The following is a 16,376-nucleotide window of genomic DNA, read 5'->3' on the forward strand; positions in this document are numbered from 1 at the left end:
CCTTCAGTCTCAAAGGTCTTACGAATATATAGCCTTCGTGAGAAACAAGGAAAATCATTAATACCAATCTAGGCTGAAAGTTTCTGAATTTCCTAATACCTGCCCTGACTACTGATGGTGGCCCCTACACAGCCCCCAGTAGCAGGGTGTTGGAAGAATTTTCTTCATGGTTGCTAAAAAGCACTGAAAGGAATGGTGAAATTATTTACCTTGTTTGCTCAACTTAGCAACTAGAAGAGGAGGAAGAGATGTCAATGTATCAACATAGCAAGCTTGGTGCTTTTTATGAGTGCTTGCTCATTTAGCTCTCAAATAGCCCAGGGACAGAGATTCCTATGTCTCCTTTATAGATAAGAAATGAAGGGTCAAAGATCAACAATAACTTGCCTCAGGTCTTCCAGCTGGTTATGATAGAAATAGGTAAGATTCAGCCCATGTTATTCCCAGGAGCTTTAAAATGTGCTTCCTGGGATGTTACCAGGTCAAAATACAATGGAATAGGGGAATGAATGACCAAAGGGCTTAAGAAATAGAAAGTTGAAGCCATGATCCTCAGGGATAACTAAGCCACCTGTGCTGTCAGGTATTGGACAAAATGAAGGACTCCTTCAAAATGTCCTTTCTCTCTCTCTTTCTCTCTCTCTCTCTTTCTTTTTCTTTTTTTGGTCCTTACATGAAATGGAAATAATGATGCAAACTGATTGACAGAAGGTTTTCCTTCTTCTCAAGGATGGGTGCTACACAGTGCAAGTAGAAAAGCCTTCCTACACCTCTATTATTCACATCACAAATGGTGCTATGGCTGGGCAAAGTCAGACAGTCTGACCTTGGGGATAAGGTGTTTGAAACTGGCTAATGAGGCATGCCTTAAGCACTGAAGGAAAAGTAAAACATCAACCCCCGAAGAATTGAAATTAATATCCACAGCAGTGTAGCATGGTAGGCTGAGTCATTCTCACAGGGTCAAATTAGACCTTGGCGTTATGTCTCCACAGTTATCCTAAGGCATAGCGTATGGTGGAAGCTCATTACAGATGTCTGAATGGGAAAATTAATGAATGGTGGGGTGCACCAGTTCATTCCTTAAATTTTGTCAATTTTTGATCTCCTAATAAAAATTTTCTTATATGTAAAATGAAGCAAATATTCAGTTAAATAGAAGCATTCCTGTGGCTCTTTTCCTCTGGCCATTAGCCCATATCCAATTGAGTGTACCCTTCTTATGGAAAGACATTCAATCAAGATGTTGGTGTTAGTCTACTTGAAGGCAAGCTTTCACCCTAAGTTCAGTCAATCAACCAATTGATTAATAGATAAATACATGCGCATGTTTATTTATATTTAATAAGCTACTCATTAGCTAGCCTGTTTGGGGAGCAAGGAGAATTTCTAGTTACTCAAGTGTTCTTGTTAAGAAAGAGTTGTTAAACGGGGACTGTCATAAGAAATTGAGTTGTGGTAACATATACACTTAAACACTGAAACACTGATCATCATCTTTGATGATGCAGAAGTCCCTTGAGCATCTTTTAATGTCACAAATTCAACATGAGCATCAACATCAATTATGGCTGTACTGTGGAATATGGTGATGTTAGTAAGAGATGTCAATTTGGTAAAGTTCCAGATATTTACCAAATGGAGGGAGAGAGGAAGAGACTCTGTTTATAGTTAGCCTTACTCCAGAAAGAATTAAAGATGGTAGTGGGTATAATGGTTACTTTACCAGCTTGCAGACTTAATTATTGTTCCTTCCAGGAAGATATCCAACACTTGGCTCAGCACTGGCTGGTTCACAATGACAATTGCACTGGAGCTCTGTGACAGGATCAATGTTTATGGCATGGTGCCCCCAGACTTCTGCAGGTAGGATTTATTCTGCAAGGGTAAATCATCAGCTGTGTTGTGCAGGGTTTATAAATATCTGATTCTGAATATCAACCATGAAACATGTCTAACTATCTTCTTGAAGCAATTAATTAGCATGTCCCAAGTTCTCATTCTAGAAACAACAAACAGCATTTAATTATGTGATATAAAATATTGAAAGTTTTTGTTTGTACTGCTGGAGAATAAATCCATCTTGTGGGCTTCATTTATCCTCTGAATATTTATCAGCCAAAAGTAATGCAATAATTGGCATAATATTAACGATGAGCAACTATTAAGAAATATTAGTTTTACCCTCATTTCAAAGGAATGTGATAGTTTTTTAATGAATTAAAGAGAGCAATTCCTTTGACAGTAAGACCTCTTTTCTAAAATTAAAATATTCCTCTGAGCCTCCTTCCCTTACCACATCAGTGGCCTGGGCTTGCACTTCTAAGGCCAAAAGCATAGGCATAATTAATTTGAGGTGTCATTTTAACGGGAACATGAACACATCTCTGCTGCCACCTTAACTTTCCTCCTGGCATGTGCCCAAGCAGAGTTCAGGGCATACCACAGATGCACTCAGCAATATTCGGGGCCGGATTTTTGGAAGCCTGCTTGAAAACTCACCTGTAATTTGAAATAGTGAAGCCAGAAATCCCAGAAAATATCCTAGTTTTGGGGAATGCCTGATGGCCTGCATGTGGCCTGAATCCTGATCTTCAAATGGCAAAAGCTGGGGTGGGGGTCATTTTAAACTTGCTTTTTAAAATGTGTGCTTACTTACACTATCTGGTGTTTTATTTGTTTATTTTTTCTAACAATGTCTTGAAGGCCATGAGTCTTTAGGCAAAAGCTACAATTTGGAGGTTTAAAGCAAAGATGAGAAACAGCATCTAATCATCCCATTACCATTTTGCCACTTTTCTGTCTTTTTAACCCAAAGATCCAACACAGCAACAATACTAATTGATATGGAAGACTCAGGCCACAAAGAAGGAGAGAGAGGTACAGACAGAGCAGACCTTTGATGTAAGGTGAGGGTCAGAAATACTGGGGCTAGGCTACACAGGTGTAAAGCCTGGCCTGGTCACTTACCCACCTAGTACGAGCTTGAACAAGTCAGTTAGTGTCTCTAGGTCTCAGCTTCCTCATCCATAGACGTGGATGTGATAATAATAGACTCTGCCTCAAAGGACTATAGGCAGAGTAAATAAGCTAATACGTGTGAAATGCTTGGAACAGCGCCTAGTAAGTACATGGCAAGCACAAGGCAAGTTAGCTTGGATCCTCACCCAGTGCTGCCTCACTTAATTCACTGGCCCAGTGTCCCTGTTTAACAATCTATACTCAAAAAAGTAAGTAGAATGGCATAAAAAAGCAAACCGCCTCCTCAAACCAACAGGCTAACAGAGACAGTGAGAATGGCACTTATGGGCATGCAAAGAGCCATCAACGTTGATGGTTATACAGCAGATATAATTAAGCAATATTGCCATTAGGATGCCAGAAAGAAAAAGCATGAATAAATTGAAATGTTAATGACTTCAAGTGTTCAAGGAAATATTCCATTTATTATGGAAAACAAATGAAAGGCAAGTTAACCTGTCATTTCTCCTACTCAGAGTTAGTTCATCATGACTTCACGTACGGTAGGATGGAAACAATTTATGGAAAATACTAACAAAGAAATTAAGATAATGTCAATGCTTTATATATTGCCACTGGCTCTGTGTTTCTTTTCCTAAGCTATCATCCCCAAAGGTTTGATAGTTGTTTGCACAAGATGGTTTCAGCAAGAACTCTTCAAAAGGACCCCTATGCCCAAGTTCTGTCAGAGAAGTGGAGAGTGTCATGTGGAGGAAGGGTTCAGTGCTGGAGAGAGCATCCCGCTCAGTCACAAAGCCTGTTTAAGGAAGGGTAAGAAGGAAGACCAGGAGTGGCACAGATGAATTCCCCAGTTCCATTCATCTGCATTTCCAGGACATGTTGACTGGACCACCAGGCATCCAGTTTTGAATTGTGGAGCCTTAAGCCTTGTTTTCCTTGTTTGTAAAATGGGTATAAGAAAATAAGAAGAACAACAAGCAGGTCATAGTGAGAATTAAATGAGATAATAGATGTAGAGTGTTGGATGCAGTTCCTAGCACACAGTATTCAGGAAAGAGTATCAATATCATTAATATTAATAAGATATGTAAAATAATTTATATTATTAACATTATCCCAAGCACTTGAGAGTTTCCCTGAAAGATACCAAGAATTTTGAGCAGAGGGCTGGGCGTGGTGGTTCACGACTGTAATCCCAGCACTTTGGGAGGCTGAGGCAAGCAAATCGCTTGAGCTCAGGAGTTCAAGACCAGCCTGGCCAACATGGCGAAACCCTGTCTCTACAAAAAATACAAAAATTAGCCAGGCATGATGGTGTGCACCTGTAATCCCAGCTACTCGGGTGGTTGAGGCACGAGAATTGCTTGAATCTGGGATGCGGAGGATGCAGTAACCCGAGATCGTTCCACTGCCCTCCAGCCTGGGTGACAAAGTGAGGCTCTGTCCCAAAAAAAAAAAAAAACTTAAGGGGGCTTCAAAGAAGAAGACACAGATTCTTGCCTCCTGGAGGCTTGTAATAAACCTTACCCATGCCAGAATATAAAGAACACAGCAAAGCCACTTACCATGTGACTAAAGAAGGCAGCTTTTGCAATTTTCATCTAAGAGTCAAATGAGTCTGTAAACAGTACCTTCCTCACCACCAGAGAATGAAAAGGCAACTGACATGGTAGTCTGCTACTCATCTGACCATCCCCTCTTTTATCTTTATTTTGAAAGAAGCAGAGAACTATTAGGGGCTGAAAACATGGTGCATGTATCATGAGCTCCATGGCTTAAGGAGGTAAGCTATCGCCAGGGCCAAAAATGGTTGTGGATGGTTTTGTGAGGTGGCAGAGCTCACACTGGCTGGGGCCACTGGAATATAGCCTCCCTGAGGGCAGAGTTTTGTGTGTTTAGTTCAGTGTTTGAGACCTAGAACACAGGACAGTAGATATTTACTCTCCTGGCATATGGCAGATACTACATAAATATCAAGGGAATGAATTGGTTGTGTCCTCTGCTCTCCATAGTGCTATAGTAAAGTGTGTTGTGTATGGATAAAAATAACCATTTCTGCCTCTCAGAAACTCTGACCTTGAGAAAGTTACTTGAACTCACTGAGGCTTAGTGACTGATACTGGGCAAGTTGCCTAATGCTCCATCTCAGAAGCCTTACCTGCAAAATGGTGATGACAATTATCATATAAACTCTCTTGCATTGTGAGTTTATATGATAATTGCATGAAGTCATAGATGAGGAATGCTTAGCAAAGTCCCAGGGTCTGTTCAGTACACAGAAAGTTATGGGGTGAAGGGATTCACTGATCTGCAGTTGTAGATACTCACTGGCGCATTTTACGGAACTGGCATTATGTGGCCTCCAGCTCCTTGCAGGGCATCTCATGGGCTGCTCAAAGTGTGCCTAGCCTTTCTACAGCTTCCCTAAAGTTCCCAGTGTCTCACTGCAATGAAGAGCTAGCCACATGGAGCAGATTTTAGCAGACAAAAAGAGAGCAGACAAAAAGAGAGCCAACTGTTCAGTTTGGGCAAATTAACCATTTCAGACCATAAGACACAATTAGTAACCTCAAAAAAGTCACTAACTAAATAAACCACAAGCCTTTTATTCATTCCGCTAATTCATGTTGGGCACCAGGGAAGTAACCAGAGATGAATGAGACAGGGTCTCTGCCTTCAGTCGCCTGAGACTCACTTGACCACAATTCAATCATGAGGTATAGAAGGTTACTCGAGGTGCCAGTGGGAGATGATATTCACTCTCTGCCTGTCAGTAGCATCTGACCCACTGAGCTTTATTGGACCGTCTGTCTCCAACTTTCAAACTGGACTCAGAGAAGTCCTTGCATTCTTCTGATTCTATCAGGTGGCACACGAACAGGAATATTGGACCCTTCCACCCTACTTGGTCAGGGGCAGACCCACTTGGCTCTGTTTGCATACGGGCTATTGTATAAGATTTCTTTTCAACAGAAGATCCTTTGACAAATAAGAACTTTAACAACCTCTAGTCTAAGACACAACCATACTGCTTTCCAATCTAAATCAAACTCTTTCACACTTTTCAGGAGAGTGGAATCATCACCTTCTTATTGTCCCAAAGAGAATGTCAGTTGTCATATGCATGGTGTGAGGGAGGGGAGGCAGTGGGACAGAGAGAGAAGAGCTGAATTATATCTTGGGGATGCAAACAGCCAAGCAATCCGTGAGTACCTGATCCCCAAGGGGAAGTATGGGTAGCCTGGAGAGTCATTTCCCATCTGCTGTCCTAGAGGTCTGCCTTCTCATCTCACCCAAAGGGCCTGAGTTACTTCTAGGAGTAATTCATTGGCAAGAAAACTTCTAGTACCCACTTAAAGTATTAAGCCCATGGACTTCTTAGGAAGAAAGATAGCATCACATTTCATATTTAAAACCACAAATGAAAGTGGTGGACATATAAATGGCCATGGTGGCAGATGACAGACATATCTCATTCAAGATCTAGCAGAATCTAACTGACTCAAAGTCATTTGAATGGCATGCAGCATCTTTCATTTGGTGCTGCGATAGCCTCCTGGACTGCTCTCTCCAACTCTTGTCTTCCTCTCCAAACATGACTGCCTTGCTAGATGACAAATCTGACTTCGGGAAGTTACTTAAAACTCCTGAGTGACCTCTTTCTGAGAAGAGTTCACACTCCCTAGGTTAGCACGCAAGACCTTCAGGATATGGCTTCTGCATACCACTTTAGTCACACTTTCTCTACTGATGCAGATTTATGTGTTTATTTGTTTATTCAACCTTACTGAAAAACTCGTAAAGCAACTCACCCTACAGACACCTGTTCCTATGCCCTCAGTTTGGACTGCCCATCCCCTACTTCCTTAAGCTGACTGGTTTCCCACCAACCCTTTACTAATAACATTAATGGCTGATATTTGTTGTGCATATACCTCATGCTGGCTCTGTGCTTAACATGAACACATGCACTATTTCCTTGAGCCTTATAATAATTGTATGAGGTAAGCATCATTAATATCACCATTTTACATAGAAAGCTTAAAGACATGAAACAGCTGCCCATGGTCATAGAGCAAATAAATAGCAGAGCTGGGATTTGAATGTGATCTCCAGGGCTCAAGAGCCAATGCTCTTAATCCTTCAGTTCACTGTTTCAGATATAGCAGCCCTTCCTTCTCAGCTCTCCTTAGCCCCGTCTGAGTCAGACCTACTGGGCCTACTGGGCCTCCATCTACCTCTGCCCTGCACCATCTCCTGACTGGTTTGTCCATCTACTTTGTTTGACCTAGGCTCCTTAAGAGGAGGTCCCTGTATCAATCCACATTTGTATCATTAGCACTTGTCATTGTGTCTGGCATAGAGTGTGTCTTCAGCACAGATTAGTTCAATGAGAAACAAAAATAAGCCTTGTCCATGGGGGTGTTTAAGAGATTGATTCTAAACATTATTACTGCAACACCAAAAGTACCAGGCACATTAAAACTCTAACTAGCAAATTCAGATTTTGAGGGGGCCCCAGAAGTCAATGGAGGCCACCTTGTTTTATTTTCAGCCAGAGCCAGCTCTGGGTACTCAAAGAGGGGCTCAGGCATCAGTCCCCCACCCTGCCTATATCACCAGACTTCAGGCACATCAAAGTTCAGAAAGCTAGAGAAAATTAATGTCATGTTGCACCAGAGACAACATCAAAATATATTATTCTGTGGACAGTGGACTCTTAAATCATGCCGTATCCATACTGTAAGCCAAATTCATTCTCTCTAGATGGCCTATAAATTGCGTGAAAGATCGGTTGTCGTTGCTTTCCAAACTAAGTTATGCTGAGTATTTAATCTCATTTTCCATTGTAAATTATTTGTGATGATAATGGGCCAAGCATTTAAATTCTATCTAATAATCTTATTTCTGGTCATACTTAACACATTACCAAGTTTACAACTCTCTGTTACCCATCGTTTCTTGAGTATTAATTAGCGGGGTAATGATTCAGAGCGATCACTGTCATGGAACTAAATTAATATCTCATCTGTAATGTGAAGGACATCTCAAAGGTATCGTGAATATCAGAGAGTTGATGCTGCCAGAATTATTAGCTAGTGAACATTAATAAAGCTGCCAGCCTAACAGGGAAAGTTCTTACTTGGCGACAGTCCACCAGGTAGAATCGGAAGCTTACTTACAGAAGACGGGTGTGGAATGGCAATGCCACCCATGTGGTTTACGTTTTATGAAGTAGACTTAAAATATATGGTTGTGCTTCCTCCAGGGTGAGGGTGGGGCTTGGGTGATTCACTGTAGCTCTTTGTCCCATGAAGGGTGGGCAGCTGCAGGCTCTTGGTGTTCCATGCGCCCAGACACACAAATGCTATTCCATGGGCTTCCAAGGTATACAGCTCTTTTCCTCCCAAAAGATCTAAGGACCAGAAATTAAGGCAGCAGAATAAGGGTGGCTCAGTGCACCTCCAGGACTGTGACAGATGCTTGGGAAGGACTGCTGCAAGAATGTTTTCTTCTCAATGCCTCATAGTGTCACCAAAGCCCCCAGTGCAAGCCAGTTGCAGAACAACCTAGCAGCTTCACAGCTATTAATTCAACTCTATTCTCTTTATTCTTCAAACATTTCCTGAGTACCTACTATATGCCAGGTACCACACCAAGAATAGAAATGTGTTTAAAGAGAATGTCTAAGTGTTCTAGAAAGAGGCAAAGACACCATTCTTTCCTCAGGATATTTGCAGCCTTCTGCCTAGTCCAGCCCCAAACCCATGGGCAGGGTCAACCTAGATCATACTATAGGAGAGAAAAAGTAATTTCTTTTCCTCCTCCATCACAGGTTCTTTGCTGAGTCTCCTATGACAAAAGACAGATTAACGAGAGAAAAGCATACACATTTATTTAATACAAATTTTACATGACACCAGAGCCTTCAGAAATGAAGATCCAAGGAAACAGGGAGATCTCCTTATTTTTATGCTAAGTTTGATGAGGAAGTGGATAGTTGTGAAGAAGTAGGATTGGACAAAGAAGGTGTGATCTAATGGTAATAAACCAGGGTGGGTGGGGGGAGGTAGCAAGGTCTGTTTGTTCAGATTCTTTTTGGCATTTCCTTGTCTTTGAGGATAGGAATGTTCATTTCCTTTGGGTATATGGAGGGTACCTCTGGAATGAAGGTTTATAACCTACTTTAGAGGAGGGCAAAGAAATCTTTTATGACCTGCATCAGAGGAGAAGGGTGAAGGGAGGCAAAAGTGATCTCCCTGCTTCTGTTGTTTCCTCAAATGCCAAGGTACCATATTTTAGAGCAACAAGTCCTAAACCTCGCCAGTACCCAGAAATGGAAGTGTCTTCCCTTGCTTGTTAGAGTTATGAGGATTTTTCAGTTGTAAAACTTAGCTTTAGAAGAGTCAAAAAGTGGAACATTACAAACCCCTGCTGCCATTAGCACTGATGGGCAGAACTGTACATGAGCACAAAGCCTCTGTTTAACACCCTGAGCAGATCACAAGCACCACATATGGGGCTCCTCTGTAGCAAGAGCTCAGAGGAAAGCAGCAAGGACAAGCTGCTTTCAACCACACGCTGTTGATGCCAGCGAAACCTGGGTGCCATTAGTACAGAAACCCCACCTGGGGGACAGGAGTTTTTCCGAGACACAGCACCTCACTCTTAAGAGTACAGAGTCTTGGCCTGGCGCGGTGGCTCAAGCCTGTAATCCCAGCACTTTGGGAGGCCGAGACAGGCGGATCACGAGGTCAGGAGATCGAGATCATCCTGGCTAACACGATGAAACCCGGTCTCTACTAAAAAAATACAAAAAAAAATCTAGCCGGGCGAGGTGGCGGGCGCCTGTAGTCCCAGCTACTCCGGAGGCTGAGGCAGGAGAATGGCGGGAACCCGGGAGGCGGAGCTTGCAGTGAGCTGAGATCCGGCCACAGTACTCCAGCCCCGGCGATAGAGCGAGACTCCGTCTCAAAAAAAAAAAAAAAAAAAGAGTACAGAGTCTGGAGTCAACTGGCTTTGGTCCAGACCTTGGCTACGAAACTTCAGTTTTTCTGTGCATGAGTTTCCTCGTCTGCAGAGTAAGGGTGCTAATAGTAACTCTCTGCTACAGTGTGGATATGTTTTGTTTGTTCCCACCAAATCTCATGTTGAAATCTGATCCTCAGTATTGGAGGTGGGGCCTAGTGACAGGTGTTTGGGTCATGGGGGCAGATCCCTCATGAATAGATTAGTGCCCTCCCTGGGGTGGGGCATGAGTGAGTTCTCATTTTGTTTGCCCCCTACAGAGCTAGTTGTTAAAAAGAGCCTGGCACCTCTCCCTTTCTCTTCTTCCTCTCTCGCCTTGTGACCTCTGCACACACCAGCTCCCCTTCACTTTCTGCTGGGAGTGGAAGCAGCCTGGAGCTCTCGCCAGATGCCCAATCTTGAATTTTTCCAGACGTCAGAATCATGAGCCAAATAAGCCTTTTTTCTTTATAAATTACCCAGACTTGGGTATTCTTTTATAGCAACACAAAATGGACTGACACTCTCTTATAGGGGTGTTGTAAGGACTAAATAAGTGAGTATATGTGGAGTGCTGAGCACTGTGCTCTGAGCTGAAATGATCAACTCCAGCAGCTTGGATGGACAATGAGTGAGGTTGTATGCAGAAAGCCAGGCAGTGGATTGTCTCCCTGGGTGTCAGATGCTCCCTATCAAACGGGAGCTGCAATATTTGCCTCAGAGGGCTGATGGGGATGTAAAGGAGATCACATCAGTTAAGCACGGAGGCTGAGCAGGTACTTACAAAATCAGTCATCTCAAATATGGCTGCATATTAGAATCTCAAGGAGCTTTCCACCATTAGAATCTTCTAAGGAGCTTTGCAGTTATGATATGTATTATTTAAAAATATATGTTTATTTTTGTTTTAAATCATCTTAGAGTTACAGAAAGATTGCAAAAATAGTACTGAGAGTTCATATAACCTTTATCCAGCTTCCCCTAAAGATGATTTGAGTTCTTGTGGTCCAATTATCAAAAGTAAGAAATTAACATCAGTACAATGGTCAGCTAAACTACAGGCATTATTGAGATTTTACCAGTTTCTCTACTAATGTCCTTTATCTCCTCCGAGAATGAATCCAGGTTCCCTTTGCATTTATTTATCAGGTGTCCTTAGTCTCTAAATCCATGGCGGTTCCTCAGGCTTTCCCTGCATTTCATGACACTTTTGATGAGTACTAGTCAGGTATTTCGTAGAATGTCCCTCACTTGGGGTTTATCTAATGTTTTCCTGTGCTTAGATTGAGGTTATGCATTACTGGGAAGGATACCACAGAAGCCATAGGCCCTTCCCAGAATCTCATAACAGGGAGTATGTGATGTCCGTATGTCTTATTACTGGCAATGTTAACCTTCATCACTTGGTTAAGGTAATGTCTGCTGGGCTTACTCATTGTAAAATTACTGTTTTTCCCTTTGTCATTAATAAATAACTTGGGAGAGATACTTTCAGGTTATGCAGATAGCCTATTTCTCCTCATCTTTTTCCCCGTTAATATTCCGTTCATTGGTGCATCTTGCCTGCAACAATTACTGCAATGTTCTGAGGATGGTTTCCTAGTCCCTCATTCTTTCTACATTGTTTATTGGAATTTTTCTGTAATGAAATGCTGTTTCTTCTCCTCCATTTATTTATTCAGTTATTTATTGAAATTATCATGGACTCATGGATATTTATTTTATTTTATTGGTTTTATAATCCAATACCGACATTGCTTATTTTGATTCAAACCTAAGACACTTTCTAAAATACCTGTGCCTGAGTTCTTCTCCAAGTCATCTGAACCAGAGTCTATGGGGATGGAGCATAGGTATTTCCTTAAAGCTCCCCAAGTGCACTAAGTGTTAGTTCCCTCACTCTCCCCACCTGCTCCCTCTAAAAAGAAAAAAAAAAAATCTTCCTCACATCATTCTGCAGGGCTTGTTCTCAAACTGGCTGTCAGAGTGTGGATGGCAGGCTGTAGCCACTTGGGGAACCGGCTCTGTGGTCATCTCCATTCCTGCCTCCCCAGCCCACATATCCTTTCCTTCAATTTACGGGGCCCACAATGGGAACTTGAGCACCAGAATTCCTTTTATAACTGCTTCCTCGTGTGGAAATTCTGCTGATGTTTATCATAGTTTTCACTGAGGTCAGGTGAAGGAAGAAAAAACCGGGGCAGCCTTTGGAAAGTCAGGTTTGAGAAAAGACCCAAGGAAGTATGACCTTCAGCTAGGAGTGTCTTTCTAAATGGCACAGTGAATTTAGTGAATTCCAGCTGATGGTAGGCTCACAGCTGGGGGAGATGTTCTTGCAGTTTCCAGCTCTGCCTGTCGACTCCCAGAAAGCACTTTTCTGCTGCTTGGACAGAGTTTTAACATGTGGAAACAACTTGCTTACGTGAATAACTTATCTTGACACCTCTGAAATCACAGTAACCAAATATGTAAACTTAATTCTCCTTTTAGGAGATCAATATAGAGTCAGACAAGCTTTTTTTTTTCCAAAGAGATGGTCTTCCTGAATAAGGAAATTGATCCTATAGCATCTTTAGCTGGTTTCCAATTACCCTCCACTCCTAGGTGCCAAATCAATCTCATGATATTTTTAGAAATCTAATTGTTTCTTTAGTCAGATTGATGTCAATAAAATGTCCAAAACTTAGATGAATCAGATTTAAAAAGTGATTTGCGATGGAACAAAAGCTTAACCCCAGGCATACCATGGCAACATGAAATTGGCATGGTTCCTCCAAATTATGCCATATGAATATGGGAAGATGTGTCTCACAAATTCTTATTTTTTTCTTCATAGTGGTCAGCTTCAACCTGAATTTTTGTTAGTAGGCATTCTCTGTATTGCAAACACGTTCTATTAAAATTTTAATGGGATTCCAATTTCTAGGGTAAGTAAATTAATAAAATCTGCAATAACTAGTCAGGAAAGGATCCAGTGTTTCACTATAGAGCATAGAGATAATTCTGAGACAGGCATATTAGAGATGTAAAGTGTTAATTTAGCACAGCATCCAAGCCAGGATAAGGAATGTTTAGATGCTGCATGACAAAAATAAATCTCTCTTCCTGGAAGAACTTTAACCTAAGAGGAGAAACAGCTCAAAGGTTTATTGTTGTCAGAGCCACAAACATGACACCCCTCTTGATAAAAGACTTCAATCCCTGACCCCAGTAAAGTTGCTACTCTAAAAGCTATTTGTGTATTGATCTCCTCTGAAGAAAACAAATAGGTGTCTGGCAGGATGAGCATCTTTGGGAAACCAAGTTATTATACTTAGAGGAGAGCCCAGGTGACCAAAGTGAGAACCCTAGGGCATCAGGCTCTGAAAGATGATTTGCAAGATGCTGAGAAGCGTGGGTCTTCTCTTCTTAGTCTCTGCAACAAGGCCAGTTGCTGAGCATAGCTCAAATTAGGGGAGTTTGTCTGCCAAGAAACCTTGACTAATCTTACCATTCATTCTTCAAAAGACAGAAGAGGTGGGGTAGACTAGCCTGTTATAGAAACCAGTCTGAGACCAAAACTCTTTAGTGCATAAATATTGTATTAACCCTAAAACAAGGGCACCTACCACCCCCACATATTAACCCTGTGCGCACGTCTTGAAGAAATGAGCTAGTGTTTCCTGTTTGAGGCTGAGACAGAGATATAGAGGCAGAAAAACACTTGGAGACTCTCAGGCCACCAAGCAAGGACTGAGGATGTAGAGTTTCTGGACTAAAAGACTGTAGACTTTGAGTACATAGGCCATCTGAAGTGCCAAAAGAAAAATCGTGACCTCTTGCTTGCTGTCTTCCTTTTTCTCCCATAGGATCAAGCTAGGATAATCAACTTTCCATACTCAGAGAAGAAAGTGTCTTTAGAAGTTTGCTGTTTAGCTGCTAATTCCATATACATTTCTTTCAACAATAGAATTTTTAAAATTATTTATTGAGCACCTACCAGGGACTATTCTAGGAATAAGACAAAACATTGCCCTCATGAACACCCAATAAACAAGCAAACAGCAACAACAATTTCAGAGAGCAACTGATGCCATAAAGAAAATGAATTCAAGTGAGATGAAGTGAGGGGAGCAAGTGTCAGGTAAGGCCTCTCAGAGAAGGATATTATTTGAGCTGACACCCAATGGTGAGGAGTGAACTCAGAGAGAGAATTCCAGGCAAGTGACCGCCATCAAGTGCAAAGGCCCTGAAGTAGGGATGAGCATGGCAGAGTTGACCGGAAAGGCCAGTATGGTGGGAACATAGTGAACAAGGCTGAGTGGATTAGGAGAAGACTTGGAAGAGAAGCCACATCATAATGCATCCCAGCAGCCATGCTCTCTGTGTAACTGGAAGCATCTGGAAGCTTAGTGTAGTGGGGAATGGGAATGACATATTTTGTTTTGGTAATATCTCTACAACTGCATGTGGTAAACAGACAGTAAGAAGAGTGAAAATAATACTATTTTTGTGACTCATTAATATGTAGGGTCTAACTCTGAGGAGACTGAATATTCTGCCGCTGATTTTCAATCTTTTTGATGAAAATGATGGTCACTGATTTTATTTCACAACCTCAAAACCTCTCCACTTCCTTACTGTGTAATCAGAAAAACCATTTGTCAAAACTCATTTAACTAGAAAATACAATTTGTGTTTATCAGCTTATTAAAGATAACATCTTACCTCAATCAGTCAAAGGAAAAAAAATTTCCTTTAATCAGTTATCTCAATTTCCTCCTACAGGGATCCCAATCACCCTTCAGTACCTTATCATTATTATGAACCTTTTGGACCTGATGAATGTACAATGTACCTCTCCCATGAGCGAGGACGCAAGGGCAGTCATCACCGCTTTATCACAGAGAAACGAGTCTTTAAGAACTGGGCACGGACATTCAATATTCACTTTTTTCAACCAGACTGGAAACCAGAATCACTTGCTATAAATCATCCTGAGAATAAACCTGTGTTCTAAGGAATGAGCGTGCCAGACTCTAATCCCAGGTATTCACTGCATCAGACACCGAGACCCTGAACTTCCTGAGCTACCAGACAGGAAAGGGTAGCAGAAAACAGCTTCACTCCTCAGGAAGTACCATGGACAGATGTCTACCAGGCGTGACAAAGCAGTGCAGTTGGATTGTAAGGAAAAATTCCAGAATTAATGCATCCTAATGAGTGTTGTCCCCTTCAATGGTGTTACTTAGGAGCTGAACACTCAATTCAGTTACACCACTATGGCTAAAAACATTTTGGATCTCTTAGTATTGCCTTTGAAACTGCAACATAAGCAACTCAACAATATTAGTTGCATTCCTTTATAGAAATACCGTGTCAAAGACATTTTTCTATCAAGTTGTATTCTTTCCTGTTCTGTAACCTTTGTCATCTGTTAGACTGTGTATGTGTGATTTGTAAAAAGCAGGCTGAAACTATGGACATGATTTCTGAAGAGCACATCTCCACTGACTTTCATAAAGCAAATGTCCAATATTTATTTATTGAGAGTTTTTTAGTGCAATCTAGGCCAGTATTTTTATAGATTATGATTATGTGGTAATTTATCCTTCCTAACTCTTTAATCCTGAATGATGGTTGGAAATGGCCTAGAATTGGGTTACTCTGTTCACAATGCTCATTGTTAGCATGCAATTGGTATCTGACTTGGAAATGTTGTGATGTATTTTTTGAACCCCTAGGCTTCAGGAAAACTGCTCTTTTATAGAAAGAATAGCAATGACACTTTCTAATGTGCAGAAATGTTCCAAAAGGACAAAATTGAAAACCAAAAACTATGCTATTAAAACACAAAAATGCTAACAAGAGAAATTTAAAGGTAGTTTTCTTTAGTAATAATTGATGTGAGTGTCCTCTCTTGAGCCCTGGTTTCCTCTTTGGCAGAATGATGTCACTGTACCAGAAAACCTCTTAGGTTTCATCCCAAATCTAAACTTGTGGCCTCCTGTTGACCCATTTGAAGACTCTGCACTTGGAGTGATGGGGTCCCAACAGTAGCAGGAACCTTACTTTGGGGGGCCTTATCTACATTCATATTACTTATCTCACTCTTGTGGTTAAAACTACACTTCTTCCTCAGCCCACATGGGCTAAAATCTACCCCCTGCTTCTCTCGAAGCATCACCATCCACCTCTTCCCCAGCCTCTCAACACAAAAACACAGGATAGACACACACACACAAAAGGCATACTTCCAAGGGGTTCCCTGGCTACAAGAGCACAGAGCTGCCCTTCTTTGAGGAAAAGACACTACAAGGACATGCCCTACCATTCGACTCATTGTTGCTATGGACTATTTAGACTCATTACAAATCTTCTTAGATTATATTCATTACCATTCCATG

At 41.5% G+C, this 16,376-nt stretch overlaps 1 protein-coding gene across 1 annotated transcript in view; it reads left to right on the forward strand.

Annotated features, from left to right (window-relative positions):
• Positions 1–15,843, forward strand: part of ST6GALNAC5 (ST6 (alpha-N-acetyl-neuraminyl-2,3-beta-galactosyl-1,3)-N-acetylgalactosaminide alpha-2,6-sialyltransferase 5) — a 189,341-nt gene extending 173,498 nt beyond the window's left edge. The window contains exons 4-5 of the mRNA XM_011953152.1: positions 1,759–1,866; positions 14,758–15,843. Of these exons, the coding sequence (XP_011808542.1) occupies positions 1,759–1,866; positions 14,758–14,989 (340 nt within the window). The 3' untranslated portion in view covers positions 14,990–15,843. The remainder of the gene's footprint in view (positions 1–1,758; positions 1,867–14,757) is intronic.
• The last annotated feature ends 533 nt before the right edge of the window (positions 15,844–16,376 follow it).

Source organism: Colobus angolensis, unplaced genomic scaffold (genome assembly GCF_000951035.1).
Source record: "Colobus angolensis palliatus isolate OR3802 unplaced genomic scaffold, Cang.pa_1.0 Scaffold359, whole genome shotgun sequence".
Lineage (NCBI taxonomy): Eukaryota > Metazoa > Chordata > Mammalia > Primates > Cercopithecidae > Colobus > Colobus angolensis.